General features: G+C 39.2%; 1 protein-coding gene across 7 annotated transcripts in view; it reads left to right on the forward strand.

The window, feature by feature from the left end:
• LOC134542659 (germinal-center associated nuclear protein) overlaps positions 1-13595 on the forward strand; it is a 147017-nt gene that overhangs the window by 92529 nt on the left and 40893 nt on the right. For all 7 annotated transcript variants that reach the window (XM_063387079.1, XM_063387077.1, XM_063387078.1 and 4 more), the window contains 3 exons: positions 5115-5441; positions 5917-6075; positions 10940-11077. In XM_063387079.1, coding sequence (XP_063243149.1) covers positions 5115-5441; positions 5917-6075; positions 10940-11077 — 624 coding nt within the window. The remainder of the gene's footprint in view (positions 1-5114; positions 5442-5916; positions 6076-10939; positions 11078-13595) is intronic.

Here is a 13595-nt window from a genome sequence, read left to right on the forward strand (position 1 = left end):
CGAGTGGAAGTGGTGAGCTGCTGGCCTGCACAGCTAGTAGGGGTGGATGGCAACTGGGTGACAGAGGGGTCCCAGGGATGTGAGAGGTGTGGGCCCGTGTCGGTACCTCTGGCCCCTCAGTTGGGGCACCTGGAGTTACACGGCGGGTTGATGACTGGTTCAGTGGCGCCGAGTCTCCTCAACCTCTCTGGCTGTCAATAACCATACCGTGTATCCGTTTCTCGGCTCTCCGAGCCCATGCCCTTGGTTGGAATTTATTCTAATTTTGGACATGTAAAAGTACCATCCTTTACTCCTCCTCGGGTTTGCAATCAGGGAATAGTTACCGGGGGAGTACCAGATGTGCACAGTTTTGTAGACTGCGAGAGATTCTGTAAACACACACACCAGAAATCGGCAGCTCTCAGGACTTTTCGATCCAAGTTTTTGGAAGGTAAAATGTTTAGTATCATCTTAAGTTAGTATACCGTATTTACCCATGTACCACCCGCCCCCATGTATGACCCGCACCCCAAATTTTCAACATACTCTCTGGAAAAAATTTTTTTTCACTGTAATGTCTATTTACATGTGCCTGCATAAATAGGGAAAAAGAGTCTGTCATTGTAACAAAGAAAACTCTTTATAACTGCAGCACAGAATTTTACTAACACAAATGCATGAAATATTAATAAAAAAAACCAGTAATATTCATTGTCAAAATAGTAGATCAATTTTGCTAAACAACAGACGTAAATTTGGTGAAATAAATTTTAAAATGTTTGTATGCAATAACCACAATCGTCAACTGTTCAGTCCGTTGCAACATCCTGCAAATAAAAATAAAGCTCGTAGTGCCAAATAATTAAAAATAATGAGTGATGCCATAAAACCATTTTATTCAACGTAAAAAAACCCGTAGCAAAAACGTGAGTTGTATTGATACGCATAAAATGGCGCGGGTTGCCAGTTGTAGTTAACTCGGTTGTGAACAGAGCGCGCGCGTAGCAAGAAGTTTGCGAGCTATCGATCTTCGACTACGTGCGCGCGCTCTATACCGAATGATGCCAACTGGCGCTGTTTACGTTTTATAGGTGGATTACAGCGACTCCCGACACGTTACGGATAAAGTTTAATACTTTTAAAAACGTCTTGAAAACACATCAGAATACGTCGTATTACGATTATTTAAATTAGAAAGCGTTAATCTCAGAATAAACCGCGTAAATTGCAGGAAGCAGTTTATACGCGCGTTGTAAACAACGGCAATTTATTGCATTGCATCATATGAGGTTAAAACGGGACCGAAATAAAATGGTGAAAATATCGGGAAAAAGTAAATAACGGTAACGTAAATAAGGGGTTTCGTTGTATTTTCATTGTAATAAATGCGTCCAGCATTCGGTAATGTACTATAAATCCAATTTTTTCAGTCTTCATTGTTGTCAAAAACCTCAAATTTCGTGTATGACCCGCACCCCGACTTTTGAATGTTGTTTTTCAGAAAAAATGTGCGGGTGGTACATGGGTAAATACGGTATTTCTTTATTTTTTGTTTGTTTATTCAACAGTTGATAAAGTAGATAATGGAACACAGACTTGTTGGTTAGCATTACCTACTGATCTAATAATTAGCTTCAATAAAAATGTAATGAAGAAAATGAAACTTATATTGATCTGGTAGAAAATGTTTGGTCACAAACATACAGTGTTACAACTTATCTTCTCTTGTGTGGGTGACAAAATGTCTCACGTCGTGAGGAAGCAGTCAGGTGACGTATGAGTCCAGGAACCTCGGCAGAAGATCAGGAAAGAGTTCTGTCGGGAAAGAATGCACCACGGCAGCAGGAAATCTGTGGGGAAATATTAAGATTTACAGTCAGCCAAGCAACCATTGTATTTAAAGGTAGGCATTTATTTGGTGCAGGAACCTGGAAGAGTTTGGGAAAGAGTTCATGTAGATATCTTAGGCTCACTTTTATAATCAAGAAAGGGACATACCATCTTTTATCACATATTGATTGCACGCGCGTAATCGTCGCAGCCATATTTTAGGGCGTCAAAATTTGGATAAAAAAAAAAACCTCTCGTGTAAACGTCGCATAATGTTTTTGGTCCCGCTATTAGATTCCGAGCGCTTTGTGTGGGTATTTTTTCTGTATAAAACAATGTATTTTAAAATATAAAATATAAAATGGGACTCTAGTTGCCTGCTGTAAACATGACTGTGATCTCGGTGCCACACTTGCTACCCACACATCATCCTGTATAGTGTTACTGGGGAGGGAGCTGTCTCGTTGTCTGTTCAGTTTGTAGATGGCTCTGGTACTCGGCAGGCAGACGTAGGAGGTTTGGTATGAAGTGCAACGTGGTGTTGAGAAGGCTCGTAAATAATGACAAAGAGATGTAACAATCATTAGGTAGAGTAATATTTCATAAGGAGACCTGGTTGGGTTTTGCAAAATATAGACTTTGTGCCTATTAGATTAATTTTAGTTTTTGATAATCTTTTTTGAGGCCAGTCTTTCTTAACAACTTGAACAGTAATTCTTGTGGATCCGTAAGAAGGTCAGGTGATTATGTAACCCCATTTATCAGCTGCGAAAAAATTTGGCACCAACATGAGATACATGCATTTTATAGTCCTTTGAGTTTCTTATCTTTTGTTTGCCTCCTCACATTTATATTTTTGAGTAGTACCTGGCAAATTTTATACTTTTCAGTGTATTTTGTTCTTGGCTATATGCCTCAAAGCTACATTTCACTGTTGAGCTTAGAAGGTCTAACTAATGTTGTCTGCCAGAGTTTGCTGCAAGTGTGTGGGATTAATGTGTACTTAACATTGTGATTCTTTTTGCGAGCCTTGTTAGGCCTTATGTTCATCTGCTTAACCATTTGCGAATAAATCTGGAATTTGAGTTTTGTTTGTAATTCCTTGCTATGAACTCTGTCCTTCACACTACATTTTTTACTTTGCTAAACGGCCAGGAGTATACTAAACCTTCCACAGACATTGCTGCCAGTGACAATGGAAGCTTATGAGCACTTAACACTGTTAGACATATGGGAACATACCCTCACTTATATAAATATACTTGAAAAAGTTCATAAACATATTTTTATCATTTGTATTCACAATTAATAAATGTTTTTATTTATATGGACCAGTATACAATATCAATCACTAAAATATAAGTTTTAAAAGCACATAGGTAATTTTTATTTGTAGTGTTACTGCCCTTGTGTAAAGAAAGCTTTACATTAATTTTGCTATTAAGCCCCTGGAAGCTGTGTTAAGTGGGTGAAAGACATTTGAGTGCACTCAGAGGTACGCAAGGGAGAAACATTAAAAAAAAAAGAGGAAACTCACGTTTCACAATAGGAAGTTGAAAATGGATCGTATTTGAAGTAATAAATAAAAAATAAGACATGCTTAAAGCTTACCCTTTTTATTGTTAATTATAGTTTTCATTATTTTCTTTTGATTTTGAAAATTAAACTAAAAATTTTTTTTATTTATACTATAACACTAGGGTATGCTTATAAGTAAACCACGCTCTGCTACCATCTCTTGGACCCCACTGGAACAAAAAAAAAGGATCCAGTGGTCAAGAATATAAATTAATGTGACAAGTCACAAGAGTCGAGAAGTCAGAGCGAAAGTGAAGTAGGGGGCCAACTATAGGCAAAAGGGCGTTGAATTTTCCACTTACCTTTCTGGGGGTGGACTGAAGCATATCACTCCCTATGGAGCTGCACTAGCGCTCTCGGTAGCCATGCGCGAGTCATGCTACCAGATTACCTAGTAGTCGGAACTAAAGCAACTAGCAATCTAGAAAATAAAAAAAGGGATTACTCATGGACTGCATGGGATCACATTCCTTAAGTTATTCGCGGCGAGATAACTTCCTAATGGAGTCGTGGGCGAGAAGCACTGGAGAGATGCGACCACGGTGACGACAGAAGGACGGATAAATCAATCCGTATGGTTGTGTGTAGTTAAGAACTGGTGTTGGAGACCCAGAGGTCCAGAAAGTGGGGAAACTGGCCTCTGATTGGCTGGAGGTTGCGATAACCAAAAGAAAATAACGAAGGTGGCTGGCAGCCTAACTTGAGGGGCATTGGAGGTCACTCACCCTGAAAGCAGAGCGTTCTGTTGGGGTGCATGAGAAACAGACACGAGGTTAGTTCACAAAAGTCCTGCAAGAGGGACTAGCATACGGCTGGCCTTATGGAACCAACTGGTGCACACTCTGTCGGGCTAAGAGGGAACTAGAGAGAGGTATGTTGACGGCTGCTAGAGTTTACGGAACTAAAGTTAAGTGGTTGTCATTTTCGCTGCGAGATGGCGAAGGCAGACCTTTCACCGGCCAGCGAGAATATCTTGATTCAGACTCGCAGGGAACGGAGGTTAAACACCCAGTCGTTGCTCTGGGCGTAGTTCCTGGAAAAGATGGAGGAGGGAGGGATCTGCTGGCTCGTGAGAAAAGTCTTAGGCTGGGTTCCGATACATGCCCCACAACCTTGGAACATTAGAATGGGGCATGACTGGAGCTGCTAACCTAAGCTGGGCTCTAGGAAGCGGGCTGCTCTGGGAGGACACTGAGAAAAGCGGTCCCGGTCACAAATTTGGACACTGTTACTGGTCGCATTCGTGGCCCGAGGTGGGAAGAAAAGTGATGCTAAAATTATGTTTCTTATTACACCCAAAACTCTCCCTAGAAACTAAATTAAGCCTGCAAAGTTATTTTATGGTAAAATATTTACAAATAAGTTGTCTAATAGTTTCTTAAATTATTTCTTATGGTAACATTTTAAATGTAAACAAATGCCTGTGCTAGGTGTTGAGGTGGTCAAGCACTAGAATTGTTACATGTGGGAAAACAGGTTATTAAACTACTAATTAAACTACAACACTTAAAAAGTCTGTCCACAAATTGATCACTCTTGCACTCGCCCCACTGGAGCTCGGCTGGTCAGTGGCTCTCTCTACTGCTCACCTCTGACCAGCACACTGCCCTGCACTGCTCACTCGTCTGTCGTGCACAGCTCAGTCCTGATGCCCCGGTCTCCACGGCTGGTGTCGTGGCATATAGCGCAGACGACTGGGTCTCAGGTGTGTGTCGTGCTGGCAGGCGGCCACAGTGGCATGCAGCGTGGTGCTGGTGGCAGCCCGTGGCAGCACACAGGCGGTGCGTGGCAGGAGTGGCGTGCTGGTGTGGGTGGCATCCGGCCGAGACGACTGGGCGGCCGTGGAGCGACGCCTGCAGCACTGCGTCGCGGGGAGTGTAACACGGCCAGCTGTGCCTGTTTCGCTGTTGCTCGTACGCAACACTGCCCGACTGTCGGCCAGTGACGTGGCAGCAAGGGTGGGCGTGCAGCGTCTGGTGTCTGCCGGCTGTGTTTCACATTTTACCGTGCACCAGCCTTCAACCACCTCTTCACAGGCCGTGCGCCGGGCGGTGAGTGTCTGTGGATGAGCGCCTCCATCTGTTGTAATTTTCATCATCCTTAAGCTTTTTTTTTGTTCTATACATGTTAAATTTAGTGTTATTGTAATCATATTTGTCGTATATACAGTTTTGAGAGTTGTAGAGAGAGTAACGGAGTGGCTGTTACTTGGGTGTGATGCCTAGAAGTACGCATTGCGATAGCAGTGATGATTCAATGCAATGCACACAGAACGAGGATCATTAGGCACTCGCAGCATGGTTCCCTTAATGTACACACCTCAGAGAGATTTCATTATAGCCACAATATACTCAGCTATGTGCCCCCGTTCTTTACTTACACTGCTCTTCACTGGCGTTCTGTTTTACACTTAAGCTGTTTCATTTAATGAAAATTTTTTACTGCTGATACGTGAGTGTAATAATCCTGTGTTGTTGATAATGTTTACTTCATGGACAGTTGAGCATGTGTTGCGCGTGGTGCCAGGTGGAGGGAGCCGTGCGCTGGCTGGCGGAGCGCGCCCCGGACCCACGGCCCGTCGTGCTGTGCCCCCTGCACGGCCTGATGGACGAGCTGCTGCGCGGCGCGCTGCGCCAGGTCGCGCTAGCTGCGCGGGACTCTGCCTTCGGCGCCGTGGCCGCGCAGGTACCGCACCGTCTGCCGGGTCTGTTTGTTCCCAGAGTCTTCCATGCTCATGTTTATTGGTGCGCTGAATCTGAATTCGAGGTTTGCTAACAAAATTTAGTGATGCAACGTTAAAAAAAAAAAAAAAATTAAAAAAAAATGGTAAAAAAAATCTAATTTTTTGGGCAGTTTTTTTGCTTATCACTCGTAAACTGTTAACTTTTCTTAAATATAATTTCTATTCAAAATTAAAGTAACTAGAATTTCCTGCAATTTTTCGTTTTTATATTTTTTCTCCGACTAGCCATTTGGGCTCAAGCGCTAGTTGAAAATTGGTGAATTTTAGCTGTGACCCTAAAAACTCACTTCTTCCACTCCAAAACTCTAATTTGTTATTAACGGCTTTCATTTAGTGAATCCGTCCTAGTTTTTTGTTGAACACAGTGAAGCCGGGTTTCAATTGTTTTGCCATCTCCAGTACTAAAAAAGCACTTTTAAAATTATATTGTACTTGAATTCTGTGCAAATATAATTCCATCTGGTACATTTTTTTTATATTTTATTTCTTCTCTTCCGAACTCCCCAAATGATATTATAACTGCCCCGTCTAGTTTAAAAGTGCTCTTATTTTATATTTAATATCATTTATTATATTATGTATCTCTTGTTGCTGTGAATCACCTTATTACTTTTACGCTTTACATTTGGATTCATTACTCGTCTGTACTGTGAATATACTTCACATGGTTAGTAATGCAGGAAGGGAAATGGAATATCTCCACTGCAATACACTGCCATCCCCTTCTTTCCCTACTTTCCCTGACGCCCTTCTTCTATGTGCCCTTCGCCCGCGTTTCGACAGCTCGCAATATACCGGGGCCCTACTGTTCGTCACCGTCACCCATTCACGTGTACCTCCGTTCCCAGTCTCGAGGCCCTTTGTATTGTTCGGTTGGGGGGGGAGGTGTCCTACCCTCTACCCCCACCTGACATTTGCTCATTGCCCTGGCAGTGCGAAGCGAAGGGAGTAGTTCGGCGTTAGAGTCCAACGACAACATAATTTAAGTTATGTTTACGCGTAGTGTTAAAAATGGCTTTAAATGTGTGTTTTATGTGTGATGAAGTGCTGGATAGTGATGTAGAAACGGTGACAACAGTTTGGGAAAAAGGTTTGAAAACATTTATCGAGCCAAGCAAGAAGAGGAAGGATGGTGAGCATGTTAAGCTAAGTAAAAAATCTGCAGTTGAAGTTCATGAGTGATGTCGTAAAAACAACAGTAATGGAAGAATGATTGCAGCTCAATTGAAGAGACGGTGGAGCAGGGTAGGGAGCAAGTCAAAAAACGTTCTACTGATGAAGCACCTTTCAGTTTCAAAACTCATTGTTTTATGTGTGGCCTTGTCATAATGCCTGAGTTTATAGAACAAAGAAAAAAGAAAACCAATCGCAATATTGTGTATCAGGTTCGAGTTTTGAATGTGAAGGAAAAACTATCGTAAAAAGAGCAGAAGAACGTTGTGATGACTATGGACAAGCCATAATCAAACGTGTTTTGCCTGTCTCAAGACTTGGTGGCCGCTGAATTCCTGTTTGCTCTAGCCTGTTTTTCTGTCTGTTCGCGAGATCTTCCTTATTCCTTTATCAAATTTCATGATTTACTCCTCATTTTAAAGCTTATCGTGCCGGCTATTGACAAAAAATAGACCCACAGACTAAAAATGTACCGCTTATCTTAAATTTGAGATTTAAAGTCATTTAAGAAGAGGTCCTTTAGTGAATGTGTCGGTTTTTCGATACATTTTGAATCGGATTCAATAAATATCGAATCTGATATCCACTTGAAATATCGGCGTTTACATATTTCTTTTTTAAATTGCACTTCCGTCATAATAAACAGAACTTACGATAAAGAAATCTTAGAGGATCCTTCAACTTAACCAAAAGACCACTTAATTAAAACTTCTGGCACGTCAGACTTTTCTTATAAGTAAGTACTTTTGAAATTACTGTTGATAAAAAAAAAAAAACATCTTTCTGCCGTTAATTACTCTTGGTTCGGTTTGCTAAACCTCACCAAGGTAAATCACGACGGAAGACTCCGGGATCTTAGGTTGAATGGCATTGCTTTGTTGTTTTAAAATAACGAGTAGAGAGGAAATATGCCGACTGGGAAAACTACTGAACAAAAGTTGATAACCTGTTAAGAATTTATATAGATAAGAAATTAAATAAAAAGGTTAGGTAATAGCAACATAAAATACACAGATATCGGGTCAGCCATAACAAAACATATTTATTTAAAACACGATGAAGAGTATTAATTGAGTATTCGTACAGTCAAACAAAAATGGGGCCCCAAAAAAAAATATTATTACTTAGTTACATCTTCACAATAATTATTACTTAGTTACATTTTCAAAAAAAAATAGTATTACTTAGTTACATTTTCAAAAATATTATTACTTAGTTACATTTTCAAAATAATTAACGTAAATTTAAGATACAGAAAGAATTAAAATATAGCTCAGGAATTAAATGTAGATTACGATGCCAAAGGGGTAGTTTGATGAAATAGTCGATGAAATTGCAAGATACGCGTGGCCGAAACAGGTTAACTATCCATGCTGCATGCTTAGGATTTAGTCGTCGAAAACTTTCCTGGGATATTTGTTGGCGGCTCCCATCGCCGTAGAACCACGGGACAAGCCCTGGGGTGCCCAGATGTTATGGGCGAAGCTTATGGATCACGCCTCAGGCATGGGGCAGCGAGAGGTCACCAACACCCGGACCGCTAAACAAGTTTTTTAACAACAAAAAAATTAAACTATCCCATAAATAATTATAAAACAATGATTCCCGGGGAAAAGGCGGTAAAACTCACCTAATGCGGTAGTAAATACACAACTTTCGACATGGATGTCGATGGATACGTGACGAGCACAAAAATTTTGATGTCTACATTATGGCTGACAAAAACAGAAAGGAAAGTACTACCTTTTCCTTTCCAATATGAAGATGACCATAGATATGACAATACATAGAGATGAGAAACTTAAAATGTTACACTTTCCTGCACTTAAGTGCAATAACTCAATAATTAATCTTAACCACAATATTAATATAAACAAAAGGAAAAATTAATTTATGATGTTTAAAGTCTTTTGAAGTCCATATGTTTTTCTTTTAAATCCACAAAGCTTAACAAAGACATAAATATATTTTAACAAAAAAAAGATTTTTATACTACAACAATTATTTCTTACAAATAGATACTTAAGGTAATAATAACTTCATTATACTTCAAATAAACAAAAAGTAAAAAAAAAACAATTAGGTATTGCAAAAAGATTTAAATAAAAAAAAGTAGCCTCCCAGTTTGCATTTAATTAACAACATATAAGCAATAATGGGCGCATGCCCACACAACAAGTGCACAACGGCACAAAACATATAGGTATATTATTTCTCAAAGGTGTTTTTTTTTGTGACAATGCCATATCTACTTTAATTCTTCATCAAATATAATTATTTAATCATAATTTTTGGGGTTATGTTCCTAGATATTGATAAAAAATAGATGCAATTTTAAAACTAATGTTTTAGTTCAAAAAAATGATTAACCAAATTTTTTATAAAAAAAATTTTCATTGGGAATGCCATTTGTTGATGACATTCGTAATGAAAATATATTGAACTAACATTTAGGAGGCGCCATCTATTTACAGTCTGTTTAACGCTGATCACGATTCTGTGCGAAATATTTGCACAGGTCAGCTACTTTTTATAACTAGCTTATGTTTCATTCAAATGGAAACAATATGGTAAATGCTAAAAGGTGACTAAAGTCATGATTCAATGCTGATTAACGTTGAAAAAACGATTGTTATAGCTAGACCTTTTTTTAAATTTGTTAGCATTTTTCATTTCTTTTAATTTTGTGCAAAGAGCGAGTCCTGTAATAATTTCTGAGGTCATGGATGATCCGTGGCAGGCATTGTAGGCGGGGTGGGGCTTTACTGCTAGGGCTGCGGATGACTTGGGAGGAGGCTGGTTAGCCTCTTCTTGCTCAGGGGTAGGCAGGTTTGTGCCTGTAGACCTTCATGGCGTTGTGGTGTACATAGCCTACGCTTTTTCTGTGGCGGCAGGCATTCGTTCAGCCGGGGGGTGGGGGCCTGGAGACCCATGTAGTGTTTCAATGTGTAGCAGGATCACGCTAGCAATGAGTTTGTTTTGCTTGCCAGTGGGTTTACTGTTCTTTAGTGGGTGTTTTTGATTTGCCTATTCCTTCCTCTTGTGCTGGGGAAAGCAGTGGCATGCATGCTAATGATGCAGTCTCGTATTCTTAGAGACAGGTGTGGCAGTAGTTTGCACCTTTCTCTGCTTGCTAGAGCGGGAGTAAGTATTAGGAGTATCTGGGTTTGAATCACTTTTAAGTTCTATTCTAATTTATCTCATCAAGGTCACAGTATTTGTGTCTGATGGTTTTAATGTTCATTAATTAAAATTTAAAAAAAATAATATCATGTTAAATAAAAATGTTAACATTTTTTCTGAATCTTACTTTTCTACGATTTGAAATTAGAGTCCACTTTTCTATCTCACTGGTCTTATAGAATATGGAATTCTATTCCGTCTAAGTAGATTTTCCACATTTAAGTGATGCATTTCTGTATGAATTAGATGAAATAAGATTTTAAATATTGAGTGATATGTTTTAAAGACAAAAAATAATGAATTGTTTATAATAACTAAAGATCATGATATCATGAACCTGCTGAGTGGATGTTATTAAGACTAGATACCTATTTGAGTGTGAGTGTTTAAACGGTCAGTCACCCTCACTGAGTAGTCCTCCTGATGCCGACGGCTGCTGGCGTGTTGCAGAGTCCCAACAATGTGCTCCTCCTGTACAACAAGATGCTGCGTGTGCTGCAAGAGTACCTGCTGGACCCGGAGCTGAGGCAGTACGGCATGGGAGCCCCAGTGTGTGGCACTGCTCGCTACTGCGGTCGCATCGCTCAGGTCAGCACTGCTCCCCTGCTCTACCTTGCGACGCCTTCATTATGTTTTATTTATATGATCTTCTCTAATCTCTTTCCTGTTTAGATTTTATTCTTTTTACAGAGAAATTAATTTTTGGTGAAACAAAATTCAGTAGTTTTTTTAATTGTATAACTAATTGTTTTACATTCAATGTCCTACTTGAACTAGGTATTAGAATTTCCTGTTAGATACATCTTTAATGTGCTGGTATGATTTTTTGCTATGTTCCATACATAATTCTGTTACGTGGCAGTAATGTTTCATGCCAATGCTTGGCCCTGCAAAGGCCATTTGAAGGTAATAAAATCAAGTATGATAACAGAAGCTAACACATTTTTAAATTGTAAAATCTGTTGTGCCTCTGAGCGTACTAAAAGGACAAGTCACACAACATTACTTAACAGTTAACACTTTGTGCACCAAACTCAATTATTTACATTTTCAGTAAAATATTCTCAAATGATGCACATATTTTCACAAATGATCCAAGGCAAGCCACACGGAAGATGATGTTGTTTACAGTAAAGTACTGAAACAGCCTATCCTACTAATATTATGCATGTGAATGTTTGTTGCCTGTATGCGAACACAGACGACACAGGCCGGCCGGGATGCCACTTATACCTCTATCCCACTATCCCAGAGCCCTCTGCGTGAAGTGGCGGGACTAGGACTCTGATGATGCGACCCCTCCGCAGTGGGGCTGAGCAGGTTGTAAACAAGTGGCAGTGAAGTGCGGCTGATAGCACGTGGCACTCGGGACAGAGGCGCGCCGCTGTGGAGCCCGAGCAGTGGACTTGGTTCAAGTGTCGTTATTCTGTCACAGTTTGATTAATAGTTGTTAAATTGGCTAACAAATAAAACTCGTAAATTAATTGAGCTTTGCTTTTTGGACAGGTTTTTCTCACTTGTAACCCTTGGTGTCAGTTTTGGGGATAGCCCAGATTTAGAAGTTTGTTTTTAAATTAAAATAAACAAATTATATGTATAATTAAAATTTACAAAAATTAAAAAAAATAGAATTGAGTTTGTTTGGAAAATCGTTAGTTTTGGGAACTTAGTTAGTTTTGAGTGTAATTAGTAGGACATAAGTGACAGTTTAATTTATAGTGTACATGAGCGAGGAAGATGACAGCCATCAAACTGAGGAACATAATGGCTTTCTTGCCCGAAATGAAGAATTAATTGGAGAGTAATTAGGAGGAAATGATAAAGGGACCAAGAAGAGATGAAGAATAAAATGAAAATGTAAGTGGTTAAGAATGTTATAAAGAGCAAAATGGATGATGAAGAAGGGCCACGAAGAAATGAAAACAAATTATAAAGCCATAGCTTCTCCTGCCATTAGTTAGCATGGCAAAGAAATATTATCACATAATGGCTGAACTGGAGTTCACACACATTCCTCCATATAATCGACTTACAGTTCATGTAATGTTGACGTCTTCTTGTGCAATGATAAATCATAACCTTACTGCATATGCTGCCCCTAAAATAATGCTGCACAACTTATATTTGCAGTAAATAAAATAAATTATTGTGTATACTAACACAAGCCACACAATTTGTATTAAATAACCACCTTAAAAACTTTTCAATAGTTATCTGTTAACAATGAGGAAGGCTAAAACATACTAATAAGTACAAGGCAACATCTATGCATTTACGTTGCTAACTCTGCTGTTCTTAGAAACCATAAAATATATAATTTATAGTGGCTGTGCCGCCAATTATCATTTTTCGGCACAATTGTAAATTTCAATTTTTAAATTATTATTTTATCAGTAATTTTGTAGCCAACACTTTAACTTTTTCCACTCACTGCACACTCCCACTTAATCTTTGTCAGGCTAGTTCCCCAATTTGTTCCCAGCGATGTATCTGATTTTTGCTAACCATCTCATGAGCCAGCATTCAGGCTCGTCTTATCTTCGCTTCGGCGCACAGTCTCCCAAAATGTTCCCAGGGAGTGTAACATGGCCCAGTAAAATTATGAATAAAACACAAAAGGAAGATTTAACATTGCATTTAATATTGCATTTGCATTAAATATAAACAGTTTTCAGTTGTCAATACTGATGTATCAGTATACTACACCCAGATGCCACCATGTACCATTACAATTGCTGTACGAGAGAACAATGACTATGACAATAGGAACAGCTACGTACTTGTGTTACCTCCCTGACTGAAGGAATCCTGTAAAATAAATATCATATATCCGTCCCAAACACATGACAGTTAAGCAATCTATAAATATTTGCAACCTACCTTGTCGGAATGATCAACACTCATATTGCAATCATGAATAAATTTCCCCAAATGTAAGGAAGTGTGCAGTTCTCGCCCACACACTACTTATAATAAAACTTTTTCATTAAAGAAATCAATAAATCAGGTTATGGTAATTTTTATTAAATAAAATGATGTGTTTTATTTATATTATAATGGTGCAAGGTATCCAGTATTCCTCCATGTTACATGAACCAAAAATAGT

The sequence above is a fragment of the Bacillus rossius genome (assembly GCF_032445375.1).
Source record: "Bacillus rossius redtenbacheri isolate Brsri chromosome 9 unlocalized genomic scaffold, Brsri_v3 Brsri_v3_scf9_1, whole genome shotgun sequence".
Lineage (NCBI taxonomy): Eukaryota > Metazoa > Arthropoda > Insecta > Phasmatodea > Bacillidae > Bacillus > Bacillus rossius.